Genomic DNA, 16535 nt, shown 5'->3' on the forward strand with positions numbered 1-16535 from the left:
GTCACACTCTAATCAGCTAATTAACTGAAAACACCTGTAAAGGTTTCCTGAGCCTTTAAATAGTCTCTCCGTCTGGTTTAGTAGGTTACACAATCAAGTGAGGCCCGGAATGACAAGGACAAAAGAAAAGTAATGCAGGGCCGGGCATGACTGGTGGTGTATGTAGGCAACCAAGGGGTTAATGTAAAGAGGTGGTAGCAAGGGAGGAGGCTGGAGTCCATTTTGTGAAAGGAGGAGGAGGGGTATAAAAGGGGGGTGGGGGCGGCCCACGTGCACAGCACGGGAAGGAAGCAGACAAGGAGGACAGACTTTTTTCTCCCATCCCCACAGCGTTTGATTCAACCAAGAAGATGGAGAATATTGACTTATTGCTAGCCAAACTGCGCGCTGCAGCTGCTAATAGAGAGCCAGGATGGCTCGAGGAGCAGGTGGGGGGACTTATTTCAGAAGAAGCGGGGGGGTCGCGGGCCGCAGATGCAGTCACCCCACGTGCTCGGCGGTCGCGAGCGCCGGACAGATATTCGCCCGCACCCACTGCCAGGACCCAGCGGCCTAATAGGAGCCCTCGGGAGGACCCATCACCCCCACCGGCCAAGCGCTCTCATGCTTCGGCGGGGGGTGCTGGGAGAAGGAACACGCCGCTCGTTTTAGGCCCTGAAGGCGGGGCATCGGGCCGTAATGGCGCCCGTTTTTTGCACACTCAAAGTTCACCAGCAGGAGCGGGTCCCTCAGGAAAAGCCAGGAACAAAAGGGGGGGATCCCAACCAGAGACAGGCAATGGAACGGCCGGGGGGTCCTCCAGGATCGGGACCACCGTCTCCAGGTCAGCGGGGAGGCAAGAATCACCGGAGAGGCGGAGGGAGGGGTCTTGTAGATCCAAGGGACAGAGCAGCCAGTCTGATGCGTCCACGACCGGGTTGAGGGGGAGAGGACGACCCGCCGGGCCTGGGGGGCTGACGTCGTCGTTAACGCCGGTCTCGGAATGTCGATCGGAGGTGGAGTCATCGGGATCGGAGGAGGAAGATCGGGTGGAGGATTCGCCAGCGGTGGAGGCTCCGGTGTCGGCTGTGAGGGATGCTCCTGGTCAGCCTGGTAAGCTAAATAATTTTACTTCTGGGGATGTGGCTGCTTTGTTATGCTCATTGTTGGGGGTTGGGGGTGGTGGGCCTCCTGTAACGGGGGGTAATGTGCTGCCGCCTTCCGGGGGCCCCGGGGTGGCGGGGGTAATGCCTGCCGCCCAGGGTTCTCCTGGTGGGCTTCAAGATTTGTTGAGGGGTATGGGGGAACTAATGCAACGTTTTGCTGGGGGGGGGCGGGGTGGTGACGCCACCTCAGGCTGCGCCCTGGTTGGGGGCTAATGTTGGGGGGGTCCCCGTAGTGAAGGGGGCACCGGTCCTTGTTGGGGGGGGAAAGGGGGCGGCACCCGAGGGTGGTTCAGGAGACGCCGCAGGGGGTGGGAAGCCCGGGGGGGGGGGGGCAAGGTGGATGAGGTTAGGCTGGAAGATGCGGCGAGAGGGGAAATGTATGTATGCTTTGAGGGTCCGCTTGGGTCCCATTTAAAACAGGACGTCAAGGATAAGATAGAAAAGGGTGAGTATGTTGAAATTTTTTCCCTGTTGCCTTTAGAAAAATTCAATCTTGACAGGGTTAAACCGGATGGTATAAAAAAGGACGATGAGGAAAAGAGGAGGTATGGATTGATTCCCCGTACGTTTAGTAATTGGCTGCAAGCGTTTGCAATCATGGCCAGCGTCATTGGGGAGAAAAACCGGGAGCATTGTTCTGCGCTTTTCTGCTACATGGACGCCATAGGGGAAGCTCAGCGGGTTTATGGGGGAACGGGATGGCTGCGGTACGACGAGCAGTTTCGGTTCGCCCTTCGCTGCGTTGGGACCACAAGGACATTAGCTTGTGGATGCGGATGATTTCCGCTCCCAGGACTAATACACCGTTTTTTCAGGGGGGGGGCCGGGGGTACACCCACCTCGGGATCGCCGGCCGGAAAAAAATGGGGGGTGTGTTGGCAGTTCAACGAAGGTTCCTGCAAGTTTGGGGGAACCTGTCGTTTTAAGCACGAGTGCTCCGGATGCGGGGGTGCTCACCCCCTGTCACGGTGTTTTAAGAAGGGCAAGCGGGCGGGGGACGCTGCTAGTAAAGGGGGCAACGCCAGTGAGGGGGGAAAAGATGGGACCTTTTCTAGATAGGTACCCGGATAGGGCGGCAGCTCGGCTGCTCGCGTCGGGGTTCTACGAGGGATTCGTCATTCCCAGTTCTTTGTCGAAGGTGCCACCCTTGGCGAAGAATCTGCGGTCTGCCCTGGAGAATCCTGCAGTGGTATCGGCAAAACTAGCAAAAGAAGTGGAACTAGGCAGGATGGCTGGGCCGTTCACGGAGATGCCACTGCCGGATTTGGTAGTGTCACCTCTGGGGGTGGTGCCCAAGAAGGAACCAAACAAGTATCGCCTCATTCACCACTTGTCTTTTCCAAAAGGGGGTCGGTGAATGATACAATAGATCCAGAAGCATGCTCCGTGTCGTATGCGTCGTTTGACGCGGCGGTGCGGTGGGTGCGGCGTTACGGGAGGGGCGCCCTGATGGCGAAGTCGGACATTGAGGCTGCGTTCCGCTTGCTGCCGGTTCACCCGGACAGTTTTAGGCTGTTGGGTTGCCGGTGGCAAGAGGGGTTTTACGTGGATCAGTGTTTGCTCGATTTCCTGCACACTGTTTGAGACGTTTAGTTCCTTCTTGGAGTGGGTGGTCAGGGACGTGGCAGGGGTGGATTCAGTTATCCACTATCTTGATGACTTCCTGTGCGTGGGACCCCCGTCATCCAAAGTGTGCGCAGTCTTGCTGGCGACATTGCAGCACATTGCGGAGAAGTTCGGAGTGCCGTTGGCGGCCGACAAGACGGAGGGCCCGCGCACGGAATTGATGTTTCTGGGTATCATGATTGATTCAGAAAAAATGGAGTGTAGGCTTCCGAGGGACAAGGTTGAGAATCTCCGGATGGAGATTCGGGGGATGGTGGGGCAGGACAAAGTTCAGTTGCGGACGTTGCAGTCTTTATTGGGAAAATTGAACTTCGCCTGCCGCATCATCCCTATGGGCAGGGTCTTTTGCCGACGGCTGTCGGCAGCAACCGCGGGTGTTCGTGCACCGAAGCACTATATTAGGTTGACAAGGGATCTAAAAGCTGATTTACAGGTGTGGGACACATTTCTAGAGACATACAATGGGAGGGCCATTTGGATGTCCGGCCCCTTCAGCAATTTTGATTTGGACCTGGTCACGGACGCGGCTGGATCCACAGGTTACGGGGCCTTCTTTAAGGGAAGGTGGAGCGCGGAGGCATGGCCGGAGTCCTGGGTGGCGGCGGGTTTTGAAAAGAACCTGGTGCTGCTGGAGCTATTCCCAGTGGTGGTGGCGATTGAGCTATGGGGGGCAGAATGCAGGGATCTGAAGATCAGGTTGAACTGCGACAACATGGGGGTGGTGCAGGTCATCAATCGTATCTCCGGTTCATCGGTTCCGGTGGTGCGGTTGCTACGGCACCTGGTGTTACGTTGTCTTCAGTGGAATATTTTCCTGTATGCGGTGCACATTCCGGGGGTGGACAATAGGCTTGCTGACGCCCTGTCTCGATTCCAGTGGGACAGGTTCAGGGAGCTGGCTCCAGGGGCCGACGCAGAAGGGGTTCCTTGCCCAGGGTGGATGTGGGGACTCGCTTTGGAGTCGCAGCAGACTGGATCAGGAGGTCGGTGAGTGGGCCGACGTGGACCGCATATTCTAAGGTATGGGCGGAATGGGCTGGCTTTAAGCGATTGGCGGAGGTGGAGCGGGGAGACATGGAGATGGGCTGGTTAGTGGTGTATTTTGTCTCTAGACACATGGAAAAGGTGGGGTCAGTCTCGGCGTTGGAAAAGAAGCTAGCGGCCCTGGCCTTTTTGTTTAAACTGGAGGGTCTGGAGGATTTTACGAAGACTTTTTGGGTAAGGCAAGCGGTAAAAGGATACAAGAAGGGACGTCGGAGCAGTGATGCGCGGAGGCCGGTGACATTTTCCGTACTACACAGAATTTTTGGGGTATTGGGGGAGGTTTGTTCGTCCGCATATGAAATACGGTTGTTTCGGGCGGTGTTTTCGGTTGCTTTTTTCGGGGCGTTTCGGGTGGGGGAGCTAGTAAGTCCCTCCAAGCGGGTCCCCGGGGGGTTATTGGTCAACGACGTTCGGTTAGCGGAAGGCAAAGTGGTTTTTCACCTTAGGCGCTCAAAAACGGATCAATGGGGAAAAGGGGTGGACGTATCGTTGTATCCGCTGCCGGGTTCAGAGGCTTGTCCGGTAGGGGTGGTAAGGGAATTTTTTTAAGGTACGCCCTAAGTTGGGGGGCCCATTTTTGATGCATGGGGACGGGTCTTTTGTTTCACGGTTTCAATTTACGGCCCTGTTTAGGAAATGTTTGACGAAGGCGGGGTTGGATGAGCGGCTGTTTGCCTCGCACTCCTTCCGCATTGGGGCGGCGACCGAGGCGGCCCGGTGCGGGTTGGATGAGGCAGCAGTAAAACGAATTGGGAGATGGGAATCTAGGAGATTTCGCTCTTATGTGCGCCCACACTTGGCGCTGGATTTGTGAGGGGGGTGGGGATCAGAAAAAAAAAAGGGCTGGTTTATTGCACTATGGTTAGGATGTGGATGTTCATTGTTTGTTTTGTTTTTACAGATGGAGTAAAGCCAGGCCTCGTGTGGATAATGGGGCATTCATATGTGTGTAGGGGTGCCAGGAGAGCAGATGCTAGGCCGGGAGGTAGGCAGTTGGGGATTTCCAGGCGGGAGGCAACGGTCAGGTGGTTGGGTATCCCTGGGATGGGTTGGAGCAGGGTGCTGTCTGAAGTGCAGCGTTATGCTCGGCTCGACCGACCTCCCGACGTGCTATTGTTGCACGTCGGGGGGAACGACTTGGGGATCCGGCCGATAGGGGACTTGATGACGGCAGTCAAGGCGGACGTCTTGACGTTGCGGGGATCTTTCCCGAGAATGCTGATAGTATGGTCTGACATTGTCGCACGAACTACTTGGCGTATGGCAAGGTCAGTGGACCGGGTCAACAAAGGGAGAATAAAAGTAAACAAGGTGCTGGGGCGGTTTGTGGCCAAACATGGGGGGTTAGTGGTGAGACACAGAGAATTGGAGCTTAATTTGGGGTTGTACCTGCTCAGGGATGGTGTTCACCTAACTGATGTGGGTACAGACCTGTGGGTCCTGGGAGTGCAGGAGGGAATTCAGAGGGCCCTGCGGGTGTGGAGGGGCCCGTAAGGAAAAGGGGGTTTCCCTTTCGGGCTGTGGCGGGGTCCTTGGTCTTTGATGGTGGCAGTTAACGGATGGAATGGAAATGGTTGGGGGGCTCATCGGTGGGGTGGCCCCCCTTACGGGGTTATTACAGTGGAACGGTGTCCGCTGTAATACGGTGATGGTACACTGCAGGTTACAAAAAGGGGTGTCTCAGAGCTGGGTCGGCTGGAGGCCGGTTATGGTAATGGAACGCAGTGTTGGTGGTGAAGAAAAGGTTAATTGGGGTTTACCGTCAAAGACCAATTGGGACTGGTGTAAATAATAAAAGAGTTTTGATAAAATATTTGTTAATAATAAAGTTGGAATTGTTGAAAATTCCTATTTCACGTTTGGTTAAAAATATAATTTAATTTGGTTACAAAATAAAAATGGCTGTTGTGGCCAATTTTACTCCAATTTACTGTGTCAGTGTCCTTACTGGGTAAGAGGGGCAAGAGAAGGGAAAATGGGGGGGTGGGTTCAAAGGGGGGAAGGTTAAAGGTTAATAGGAGGGTTGCAATATCAGACTACCATAGTCAAGTGAGGCCCGGAATGACAAGGACAAAAGAAAAGTAATGCAGGGCCGGGCATGACTGGTGGTGTATGTAGGCAACCAAGGGGTTAATGTAAAGAGGTGGTAGCAAGGGAGGAGGCTGGAGTCCATTTTGTGAAAGGAGGAGGAGGGGTATAAAAGGGGGGTGGGGGCGGCCCACGTGCACAGCACGGGAAGGAAGCAGACAAGGAGGACAGACTTTTCCCACCCACCCTCCCTGTTTTGTTGTGTGTGTTGGTGTTGTGCGTTTGTTTTCTTTTCTTTCAGGGCAATGGCAGGATTGTCGCAACAGCATTGGCGGGGTCCTTGGTCTTTGATGGTGGCAGTTAACGGATGGAATGGAAATGGTTGGGGGGCTCATCGGTGGGGTGGCCCCCCCTTACGGGGTTATTACAGTGGAACGGTGTCCGCTGTAATACGGTGATGGTACACTGCAGGTTACAAAAAGGGGTGTCTCAGAGCTGGGTCGGCTGGAGGCCGGTTATGGTAATGGAACGCAGTGTTGGTGGTGAAGAAAAGGTTAATTGGGGTTTACCGTCAAAGACCAATTGGGACTGGTGTAAATAATAAAAGAGTTTTGATAAAATATTTGTTAATAATAAAGTTGGAATTGTTGAAAATTCCTATTTCACGTTTGGTTAAAAATATAATTTAATTTGGTTACAAAATAAAAATGGCTGTTGTGGCCAATTTTACTCCAATTTACTGTGTCAGTGTCCTTACTGGGTAAGAGGGGCAAGAGAAGGGAAAATGGGGGGGTGGGTTCAAAGGGGGGGAAGGTTAAAGGTTAATAGGAGGGTTGCAATATCAGACTACCATAGTCATGGGGAAGACTGCTGACTTGACAGTTGTCAAGAACACAGTTATTGATACCCTCCACAAGGAGGGTAAGTCACAAAAGGTCATTGCTAAAGAAGCTGGCTGTTCACAGAGTGCTGTATCCAATTATATAATTGGAAAATTGAGTGGAAGGAAAAAGTGTGGTAGAAAAAGGTGCACAAGCAACAGGGATAACCACAGCTTTGAGAGAATTGTGAAGCAAAAGTCATTCAAAAATGTGGGGGAAATTCACAAGGAGTGGACGATGGCTACTGTCAGTGCTTCAAGAGCCACCACACACAGACATATCCAGGACATGGGTTACAACTGTCGCATTTCTTGTGTCCAGCCACTCCTGAACCAGAGACAATGTCAGAAGCGTCTTACCTGGGCTAAGGAGAAAAAGGACTGGACTAATGCTCATTGCTCAGTGGTTCAAAGTCCTCTTTTCGGATAAAAGTAAATTTTGCATTTCATTTGGAAATCGCATTCTCACAGTCTGGAGGAAGAGTGGAGAGGCACAGAATCCAAGTTGCATGAGGTCCAGTGTGAGGTTTCCACAGTCAGTGATGATTTGGGGAGCCATGCCATCTGCTGGTGTTGGTTCACTGTGTTTTATCAAGCCTTCTACCAGAACATTTTATAGCACCTCATGCTCCCCTCTGCTGACTAGCTTCATGGAGATGCTGATTTCATTTTTCAGCAGGACTTGGCCCCTGCCCACACTGCCAAAAGTACCAATACCTGGTTTAATGATTATGGTATCACTGTGCTTGATTTGCCAGCAAACTCGCCTGACCTAAACGCCATTAAGAATCTGTGGGGTATTGTTAGGAGGAAGATGAGAGACCCCAGACCCAACAATGCAGACAAGCTGAAAGCCACTATCAAGGAAACCTGGGCTTCTATAAAACCTCAGCAGTGCCACAGGCTGATCGCCTCCATGCCACGTGGCATTGATGCAGTAATTCATGCAAAAGGAGCCCCGACCAAGTATTGAGTGTTATACTGTACATGGACATACTTTTCAGTAAGCCAACATTTCTGTATTAAAAATCCTTTCTTTATTGGTCTTATGTAATACTGTATTACAATTCTCTGAGATACTGAATTTTGGGTTTTCTCTAGCTGTATCCATACTGATCAAAATTAAAAGAAAGAAATCTATATAAATAAAATAAATTTCACTTTTTGAATTGAATTACTGAAATAAATTACCCTTTTGATGATATTCAAATTGTTTGAGGTGCACCTGTATATAGTGCATGCTGTCACTCTATATAAATATCTAGACTGCCTTTGAGAATTTATTAGGAAGGTAAACAATATTAATTAGAATATTTATTACTGAATTCTGCTCTTTCTAATTGAAATTGTATTTTTTAAATGAAAAACACTGCACAAAAAAATCTATTACCGTATTTATCGGCGTATACCGCGCACTATTTTGCCCTGAAAATCAGGGCAAAATCGTGGGTGCGCGATATACGCCGATACCCGCTTTCCCGCCATGAGTTTGAATACTGCGCCCGCATATAGCGAGCGCAGTACACTCGTGAATCTTCGGCCAGTCTCGGCGCCTCTCGTACTGACGTCCTGACGTCCTGAGCGTACAGGACGTCAGTGCGAGAGGCGCCCGAGCCTGCCCGAAGATTCACGAGTGTACTGCGCTCGCTATATGCGGGCGCAGTATTCAAAGTCGTGGCGGGAAACGAGCGCCAGGACGCCGCCGAAGGACGCCGGACCGGCCGAAGATGGACACCGGACCCGCCGAAGATGGACACCGGACCCGCCGAAGATGGACACCGGACCCGCCGAAGATGGACACCCGACCCGCCGAAGACGGACGCCGGACCCGCCGAAGAGGACACCCGAAGCCGCAGAAGGACGCCGGACCCGACGAGGCCGCAGATGGACGCCGCGCAAGACATCAAAACTGTAAGTACAAAAAAACAAAAAATCTTTTTTTCCCACAGGATTGGGGGCCACTTTGGGGGTGCGCGGTATACGCCAGAGCGCGTTATACCGCGATAAATACGGTATTTCACGTATAATTAACAAAAAAAGAAAACAGGAGGTTACACTAAAAAAGTAACATAAAAGTAACATGAAGACAATTAGGTTTAATGTACACAGGACATTTTAAAACCTCTCCTAAACGATTTAACTTGACAGATAGTAACCCATGTTTAAAAATGTCCACTTTGCCCTGTTTACATGCCGCGTTTAGCCGCCTGTAAACGAAACGTGGCTAAACGCGATTTGCCACGTTTACAAGCTGTTACAGGCATTTGGTATTTCAAATGCCTCTGAACCTCCGTCCTGAACGCATTTTTTTGCTTTCCAAAAAATGCTTCTAAACTCAACTGCCTCAAAAGACTTTAAAGGACCCTGTGTACATGTACTGATAATATACCATAGAGGAGAGTTCAGTGGCAGCTGACAAAAATGCCCAACTGCTCCTAAACGTCCGTTTACCAGCAGCAGTGTACATCAAGTTTAGGCTTATTCTAGTTCTTTTTTTATTTATGTCTGCATTTATAATATTTAAAAAGGTTATGCAGAAGTGATTAAGAAAAGTCTCTTCATTTTAGTATTACTTCTCACTTTACAAATATCACTGTGCATCGGGTCACCCCAAACACTACAGTAATAATCTGCTTCATCTTCAGGCGTCATGCCACTTATCACTAACTCCCAGAGATTTTTAGAAGGATTAGGAGACACAGAGAATCTGTCTGGAATACCTGAGCCTCTATCCTGCTTAGTACTGGTGTAATAGTAATACACAAACTTTGGAGGACTGCTGGGTTTAAACTGATACCATCTCATTGCTGTATCAGAACTTTTGTACTTGGATGCAAAGACACAAGGCACCCTGGCTGTCTCCCCCTGTGACACCAAAACATACGATGGCTGTGTCAGAATCTGTTCTTCAGGGGCACCTGGAACAAATAAAAGATAATATTACCACAACGGCATTAAATATTCTTGCTTTGTACATTTTAGTAGATGTTAAAGTAATCTCTAGGGATGGAACAGTTCACATGTCAGACAGATTCTGCTACTAATAATTCTATTATTAAAATATGCACAATATGTAAAGCTGGCCAGAGTTCCACAAAAGATCCACAGCTTGTTCCAAGTTCTAGAAAGACACATATTTACAGTATCCCTCAGGGTTGCCAACCTACCGCAGCATTTTTTACTGACAAAACATGAAAACTATACTGGCATTTTTTTACTGGCAACCTGAGAAATTACAGAACTCCTATTGAAAACTAACAGTAAATGTATTTGAACAGTATAAACATGATATGGAAACACTCACAATACCTATAACAAAGTAATTTGCTTAATTTACACTTAAAAAGTCAACACAACAGTCACTGATATTTACTGGCAGTTGTAAAAATTCACTGATTAGTACAAACTGTCAGTAAATTTACTGGCGGTTGGCAAACGTGAGCTTACAAACCTACAATAACATGACTATAAATTGCAGATATTACTTTTGTTACAGACAAAGATTGTCTGCCCTTGTTCGTTTGGTTACTGGTAGGCCTTTGGTGTTCCCTTCTGAGTATCTGTTCGATTCTGTCAGTCAGAGTCACCGCTGTTATCTGCCCTTGACATGCGCATAGAGAATTCAAAGACACCAGTGAGACAGTTTGATGCTTAGAAATCTGATTGTATTATTCCAGTATACAGCATATATACACAAGGCATTCTATGAGGCGTATCATGGGGGTCAGATAGTTTGGCCAATCACATAAGAAAGAAGCAAGTTACTCCTCTATATTAATGAGTAATCATCCGTGACATTCTACCTAGATACAACATGTTGACTCGGCTCATTTACTTAAGAGTGGTCAGTTACAAAATGTCATGCTACCCTTGGAAATCCCCAAATCATTATCCCTTGAATCAATACACACTGTCAGCAGTATGAAAATCTAATTCTAACTAATTCTGCCTCAGAACAGATTTAAGCTATCTTTTCTCTAAGATGGATGCTGCAAATCAAAATGGAGTAGGTATTGTTTAATTATAATCCCAACAATCCCTCCTTTTATCCCTGCAAAGGGATAAATTCTAAAGTATAATCAAAAGTCCAAGGTACTGTCCACAAGAACAAAATCTGTTAGACATCTTCGTCCTGTAGAGGGATGAAGCATCTTGAAGGCAACATCACCATTCCCCTGGATATGATTATTCGGTTATCGGTTGCAGTTCATATTCATGTCCGGCTGCTTGATTCCTTTTGTACCCGTTGATCATACAGAGAAGGCACTTGAAGATGAAATAGGCACTAAGAACAAACAACAGTCCCATCAGTATCACAACACCAACTTTCTTTATCCATAAAAACATTCCACTTAACCATCCTCCTGCACCTCCCATTCCCTTAAATGGGTTCCACCCTTCTTCTGCTATACTCCGCGCTTTCTGTTGTAATTCCTTTATTTTCTTTAAATGCTCACTTACTTTATCTCCAAACTGTGAAATCCACGTACAACATTCGTTCCCTATGAATTGACAAAACCCTCCTTCTGAAGCTAAGAGATAGTCTAGAGCCATTTTCTCCTGTAGGGCCAATCTACTCAATTCCCTTAATTCTTCATTGATCAGATCAAGAGCACTGGTGGTCTCATTTAAAATCTCATCCATAATATTTGAGAAATTATTTAACCTCTGCATTACAATTACTCCCCACCCAGTGAAAGATGGAAATACAGACCAAACCATGTCCCCAGTATCAAACAATTCACGTTTGGTTTTCTCACTCCACACAGTTTTTAATTGGTAGCTCGCATCAATGTCATTTTCAGAGACATAAGCGGCGGGTACCAACGTGACCAGGGTACATACCCCCGAAACATTGGCAGGTACTATTTTATATGCGATGTGATCATGACACAACCAAAACAGATTCTTCTTAACAGCAAAACATCTGGGGATCTTAGTCTTTTGTATGACCTTATCAATTAAAAAGAATGTGGTGTACAAATGAGTGTTGGTTATGGCAGAGTTACAATATTTCCCTTGACAAATCACTAACTTCTCCATGTCATGGGGGTCTGATATATCTACATCCCCTATGTCAATAATGAGACCTTTGGGACATTTAACTCGACCCAGTCTCCTGATCGATGGGAATTGAAAAATAGGCATTACTCAGGTCAATTACCGTGAAATATTCTGCATTCGGTGGTATTGATGTTATTAACAAATTAATATCAGGTACCACAGGAGCAATAGGTTGGATGATGTTATTAATGGCCCTTAGATCCTGTGTGAACCTGTAACCTCCCTTGGGCTTTGGTATTGGATTGATGGGTGTATTGTAAGGAGATACAGTGAGTTTTACAACACCACTGCTAAGGAAATCCTCTATGATAGGTGTAATGCCCTCCTCCTTCTCCTTACTTAATGGGTATTGCTTCACATAGATCGGGGATGCATTGGGTTTCAGTGTTGCCTTGTAAGGTGTACAATCTATGAATCCTACCTCCGTGTGGTGTTCAGTCCAAAAATGTAAGGGTACCTCTGTCAATTCCGTCTCTAATTCCTGAAACAGTTGTGTTGTCATGTTGCCTGTTATGGTTGCTGGGGGCACAATACATACCATAGGTGAGGTTACATCCACTCCCCCTAGTGGAGAAAATTGAATGTTGATCTGAAAAACACCAAGCAAATCTCGGCCTAACAAATTCACAGGGCAGTTTGGGATGATCATAAATGAAAATGTGCATAACACTGTCCCGTCCAATGTTGCTACCGTCAGTGGAGGTGTGCGCCCACAGCTTGTCCTAACTCCAGTAATGCCTATTGAAGTCTCACCCTTTCTCCAAGTCCCTTTATATGATTCAGTGTTCAGACTGCTTCGGCAGGCGCCGCTATCAATTAGAAAATCAATAACTTTGCCCTCTATGACAAATGAACATAAAGGTAGGTCTGACCATGAAGGGGAAATTTGGATGAATTCAGAGGTGAGGGAGTCTACTTCTAGGCTGTCCTATTGTGGTCTCCTTCCGTTCTGCCAATCAATGGGGAAACGAACTGCTCTGGTAAATGATTGCCTTGTGTCCTGTCGCTGATATGGCCCTTGTCTCTGTCTATTTTGGCACTCATTTTTCCAATGGCCTACCTCGCCACATTCGAAGCAACGATTCCTTCGTTGTCCATCGCTACCACCTCTTGGAGAAAATCCTCCTTGATTTCCTCTTATCCCTCCTCTGCTTACTTTCTGCTGGTACTGGTATGCTTGCAGGTCCTGCACTGTTGTTGTGACAGGGGCTACTATAGCTGAGGACAGGGCTGTGATCGGTAAAGGTATTGCTGCAGATGATGACTTTGCACTGTCAAAGCATCCCGCAATATCTTTCATTCGAATTTTATCTTCAAGCTCCCTTGGGGTATCCTTATGCCAACTGTCAATCATTTGTTTGATTAGTTGCCTTATTTCAGAGCGAAAACCACCCATTAATGCTTGACAATATAGCTTTGCATAACCATCAACTTGTCCCAATCCTCCTTCCTCTGCCCACACTCGTCTGAACCTCTTTATGAATGCCCCAACCTCTTCCCCTTCTTTCTGCTTGCATTCCAAAATAGAAGTGAGATCCTGGCTCTCTCCATGCTTTGCTACCCATACTTCTAAAATACTTGTCCACATCCTTGAAACAACTTCTGTATTTCTAAAAGGAAAATTGACTGCACTATATGTTTCCTCCAATTTATCCAGCTCAGGTATTTTAGACCAATCAAAATCAATTTCATCATCAAATCCCATAACACCTTGAAGGATAAGTTTATAATCCTCTCCTGTGTAGTTGAACCCTTTAGTCATTCTTTTGAGGTAGCTTAATGCAGCATGTGGATTTTTATCTGGGCCTGGACATCCTGATATAATCTCACTCAGTCTTTTTGGCTCCAAAGGCTTAATGATCAGTTGTTCTCCCACAGTCATGAATGGGGCTTGTAAAAGTGGAAATATTTTTGTTTCCACTTGTTCAGCCTTCTTCATTTCTTCCTCCCGTGCCTGAGCCCTAGTCTTCACCTGAGCATCAGGAATGGCTAATCTCTGCGTACCCCTTTCCATTATTTGTGAAGAGGCAGATGTCCCTTCTACTGCTATATCCATCATGGGAGCATGCACAGCTCCTCCCTGGACTGGGGCAAACAAGGATCCTTGTGCGAGTGGAGTCTGCAGAGACATACCTTGTTCCTCCTCATTCTCTACTTCACTCTCATCTTCACTTACTATGTTCCTTCCTGCTTGCTGTTGCATTCTTAAAGATGCCACATACAAGCAGATCTCGTCCTCTTCATCATTATTCCTTGGCCTTGTACTAGAAAGGTTAGGATATAATGATGGTGCATAAGGAGGAGGAGCATTAGGAGGAGGGTTAGGCCTCCTTGGGAATGCACATTCTCGGCACTCACATGTTCCAAGAAATGGCATTGTACCTGGTTTCTGTATTCCATCATCTTGCCAGAGTTGAGTGATTAACTGCTGTCTGGTCAGATGAGATCCCATTTTTAACTTTCTTCGCTTACCCATGTCTCTAAGCTTGTCATCCGAATATTCCCCATAGTATCCCTCTCTACTTTGCTGATAATCATCCATTCCCAACATTTGTGTGAGCTTCCTTTTCGTTGCCCCATCAGTATGCCATAAGCCTCTCTGCTTAGCTGTTTCTTTGAGCCGGCTAACAGGGACTTCCTCATAGCCTTCAGTCTTAGCCAACAAAGCTTTGTTATCACTATCAGTTGTGGAAAGCCTATAGTAAGGGGCCAGTTTTATCCATGCTTCAGCACATTTGCGCATATATTTCTTGTTCCATTTACCATCCCCAGTATAATACGGGAAAGCATCTTCATCACCCAAACACAATCCCTTGATCATGTCGATGTGACATGGCAAAAAGGAACCTTGTTTTGGAAATGGCTCAAAACCAAATTTGTCTTGAGTATATTCAACTAAATGGTTCAAGAAAGGGACTATGTAGAAAGATCCTGCATATCTTTCAACAAAGTCTTTTGGTGTTTCATTTTCTGTGGCCTTTGGGGTAACCACTGCTCCTGGCCGTCTCCCTGCCGTATTAGGGACATGGACCTGAGTTTTATATTTTATCTTTGTTTTGGAAGCTGAATCCTTTTTCCATCGCTTGATCACATTACCCATGATGTACTTTTATACTTAATCAACCTCTATACAATAATCAATATTATTATCTTAATTAATTAAGGACAATCAGATTTTTTAATCAATATTTAGTACATATATTTTTAGTAAAACTAAAATAACCACAGAATAAACTGAGCAATACAGTCTTATGGCACTACCTCGCTCAGCAAGCCTCTCTTTAGAGAGAGATATCAAAGGTTGAATGACCCTTTTGAACCTTCTGGGCGTTCAGCCACTCACTCTTATCCCTTAATGCTCTTATATACCTGTAATTGTGCAGTCACCAATGATATAATCTTAATTATTTTAACATTATGAGCTATATGTAACACTTAACACACAATCCCAGACAAACAATTATAGTTCAGATAACAGGGTGAGTTGACAGAAAAATACTTCAGAGAAAACTTAAAAACAAAAAAATGAGAGAAAAATGTACCAAAAATTAGAAAAATGTAATGAATTCTTATGCGGCTTTCTCTTGGAAAGCCTGAGGCCTCTTTAGAATCACCAACCTGCTAACCATTAGCCAACCTGCTACCACAGCATTACACCTGTCTTGCTTCTTCAGCAAGACCACCTTTTACACCTTACCTACAAGCAACCAAGCCTATATCCTACAGCAGCGAGATAAGGACTCTTAAGCAATATAAGTTTTATACATTACCATCGTCCCGACCCACCGCTGTAGGATACCCCACGCTTCTGACACCACTCTGTCGATGTGACACCACTCTGTTACAGACAAAGATTGTCTGCCCTTGTTCGTTTGGTTACTGGTAGGCCTTTGGTGTTCCCTTCTGAGTATCTGTTCGATTCTGTCAGTCAGAGTCACCGCTGTTATCTGCCCTTGACATGCGCATGGAGAATTCAAAGACACCAGTGAGACAGTTTGATGCTTAGAAATCTGATTGTATTATTCCAGTATACAGCATATATACACAAGGCATTCTATGAGGCGTATCATGGGGGTCAGATAGTTTGGCCAATCACATAAGAAAGAAGCAAGTTACTCCTCTATATTAATGAGTAATCATCCGTGACATTCTACCTAGATACAACATGTTGACTCGGCTCATTTACTTAAGAGTGGTCAGTTACAAAATGTCATGCTACCCTTGGAAATCCCCAAATCATTATCCCTTGAATCAATACACACTGTCAGCAGTATGAAAATCTAATTCTAACTAATTCTGCCTCAGAACAGATTTAAGCTATCTTTTCTCTAAGATGGATGCTGCAAATCAAAATGGAGTAGGTATTGTTTAATTATAATCCCAACAACTTTTTCTTACATTTGTGCAGAAAAGTGACGACCAAGACAATGAGGCTCCAAGACATGGTGTGTGATTAGTAACAGTACCAAATCTTTCTACAATGCAACCCCTTTTATCTTTAACTTTATTGAACCCTACAGAACTATGCAAATGATTTACTCATTTATAAGCTTTGAAACAAAACTAGGAAATGAAAGCTGAAATCAGTGTTTATCCAGCATGCACCCAGGCATGTTTCCTCCAAGCCCTTACAGCATTGTTACTCTAAGGCAGTGGTTCTCAACCTTTCTAGTGCCGTGACCCCTTGATAAAATTTCCCAAGTTGTGGGGACCCCTAACAGTGGAATTTCTGTACCGTGAGTTGTCAG

At 46.6% G+C, this 16535-nt stretch overlaps 1 gene segment (V, D, J or C); it reads right to left on the reverse strand.

The window, feature by feature from the left end:
• Positions 1-9189: 9189 nt before the first annotated feature.
• LOC120936511 lies at positions 9190-16269 on the reverse strand. The segment is given in 2 exon segments: positions 9190-9641; positions 16186-16269. Coding segments are annotated over 2 exon segments (435 nt in total).
• Positions 16270-16535: the final 266 nt, after the last annotated feature.

This window comes from Rana temporaria, chromosome 1 (assembly GCF_905171775.1).
Source record: "Rana temporaria chromosome 1, aRanTem1.1, whole genome shotgun sequence".
Lineage (NCBI taxonomy): Eukaryota > Metazoa > Chordata > Amphibia > Anura > Ranidae > Rana > Rana temporaria.